The 2,569-nt window shown below is 46.2% G+C and overlaps 1 protein-coding gene across 3 annotated transcripts in view; it reads right to left on the minus strand.

Moving 5' to 3' along the window:
• LOC137420947 (uncharacterized) overlaps positions 1-409 on the minus strand; it is a 28,881-nt gene extending 28,472 nt beyond the window's left edge. For 2 of the 3 annotated variants that reach the window (XM_078768987.1, XM_068106481.2), the window contains exon 1: positions 162-365. In XM_078768987.1, the coding sequence (XP_078625113.1) occupies positions 162-298 (137 nt within the window). In that variant the 5' untranslated portion in view covers positions 299-365. Of the gene's footprint in view, positions 1-161 lie in introns of all 3 variants that reach the window. The other variant, XM_078768988.1, reaches the window with a different exon arrangement.
• Positions 410-2,569: the final 2,160 nt, after the last annotated feature.

Raw genomic sequence — 2,569 nt, forward strand, 5'->3', positions numbered from 1 at the left:
AAACAAACGGACAGTGGTGAAAATTAACGTAACCTCCGTCCAACTCACCTTCGGTGGGAAGAGGTAATTAAACAATTTCAACATTCTTTGTTTTACGATTACGAAAAGGTAAACGCGCTGCCGGTCCCCAGCAAAGCACGATTGCGTCACTTCAAGCTCACCTTTTCTTAATCTTCATTCTGAACTTCATGCTCCACAATTTTCTCAAGAGAAGTTCAGACCGAGGTTTTCTCGGCGCAGCTCTTGGCTGAGATCGACTTTCATGGTGGGACCCAGGGTCTCGGAACCGTCTCACCATGCTGCTCTCCACCCGGGGCGGCACAAAGCAGCCGGTTTTGTCAGCAGGGCAGCTTTTCCGGTGGCTGCGTCAGATACCACGACATGCAAATGATGCAATAAGGCTCGCGATGACATCACAGGTCACGTGCAGCTTTCACTCGCGGGCTGCGTGGGAGCGCCGTTATATGTTACATGTTATTGACTCACGACGGATACTCGGGGAGATAGAAAAATAGAAACGCTTTCAACAACTAACGGTCGTGTTTATGTGATAAGTTTGAGGAAGATGTTTCACGGTTTTTTGTTTCATGTCGTCCATTATAACTTTGCCTCTAATTATAAATATAATGGATACCGGTAATAATTAGATGTTGCTATATTATTATTAACGTTTTACAATAATTATCTGAGACGTTATGTTTACAAAACCCGAGTTTTGATTGCTATATAATTAATGGAGCAATGTATTGATGTTGTACAACTTTATACTCATAATCTTGCACACACACACGTACAGTACATACACACGTACAGTACACACACACGCACAGTACATACACACGCACAGTACATACACACGGGCACAATACATACACGCATGCACACCCGCACACAGTACATGCACACCGCACACAGTACATACACACATGCACACGCACGCACAGTACATACACACGCACACATAGTACATACACAGTACATACACACGTACAGTACACACACACGTACAGTACACACACACGCACAGTACATACACACGGGCACAATACATACACACATGCACACCCGCACACAGTACATGCACACCGCACACAGTACATACACACATGCACACGCACGCACAGTACATACACACGCACACATAGTACATACACAGTACATACACACGTACAGTACACACACATGTACAGTACATACACACGGGCACAATACATACACACCCGCACACAGTACATGCACACCCGCACACAGTACATGCACACGCACGCACAGTACATACACACACGCACACACAGTACATACACACGCACACATAGTACATGCACACACAGTACATACACACGCACACACAGTACATACACACATGCACAATACATACACATGCACACCCGCACACAGTACATGCACACGCACACACAGTACATACACACGCACACACAGTACATACACACATGCACAATACATGCACACCCGCACACAGTACATGCACACAGTACATGCACACGCACACACAGTACATGCACACGCACACACAGTACATGCACACACAGTACATACACACATGCACACACAGTACATACACACATGCACAATACATACACACATGCACACCCTCACACAGTACATGCACACATGCACACGCACACACAGTACATACACACTCGTGCACACAGTACATGCACACGCACACACAGTACATACACACATGCACACGCACGCACAGTACAAACATACACACATGCACACACAGTAGATACACACTCGTGCACACCCGCACACAGTACATACACATGCACACACAGTACATACACACATGCACACCCACACACAGTATATACACACTCGTGCACACAGTACATGCACATGCACACACAGTACATGCACATGCACACACAGTACATACACACATGCACACGCACGCACAGTACAAACATACACACATGCACACACAGTAGATACACACTCGTGCACACAGTACTTACACAACACATACACACGCACACACAGTACTTACACGCACACACAGTACATACACACTCATGCACACCCACACACAGTGTGTTGATACCGGATCAAATGTCATGATCCTGGGTCCAGCTTCCTGTTGTTGTAATTGTTGTACTCTTTCCCTACTCTCGCGAGATTTAATAAAGCGGAAGTGAGACTTGGCACGATCATGGCGATGTGTCACTGAATATGATCGCAACATGGTGTCAGAAGTTCAGAAACCACGTACTGTATGAACCCGGCAAAATGAATATGTTTTAAACCACCTGAAACTTTCTCCCTTACAACGGGGAATGTGGTGGAGAATTGGAGGCGCTGGGAGCAGCTTTTTCGGACGTATCATGCTGCTACAGAGCTTGTCCAAAAGTCAAGGAAAACGCAAGTCGCCATTTTGCTGCACTGTGCTGGTGCAGAAGCGCAGGATATTCAAGAGAACTTCATATTTTTGGAAGAGGAGGATCCCGATGATTGGGAAGCGGTTCTCCGGAAGTTTCATACATACTGTGAGCCCCGACGGAACAACGTATTTGAAAGATACAAGTTCTGGCAACGTGGTCAGTGC

Source organism: Myxine glutinosa, unplaced genomic scaffold (assembly GCF_964187855.1).
Source record: "Myxine glutinosa unplaced genomic scaffold, kmMyxGlut1.1 SCAFFOLD_814, whole genome shotgun sequence".
Classification (NCBI taxonomy): domain Eukaryota; kingdom Metazoa; phylum Chordata; class Myxini; order Myxiniformes; family Myxinidae; genus Myxine; species Myxine glutinosa.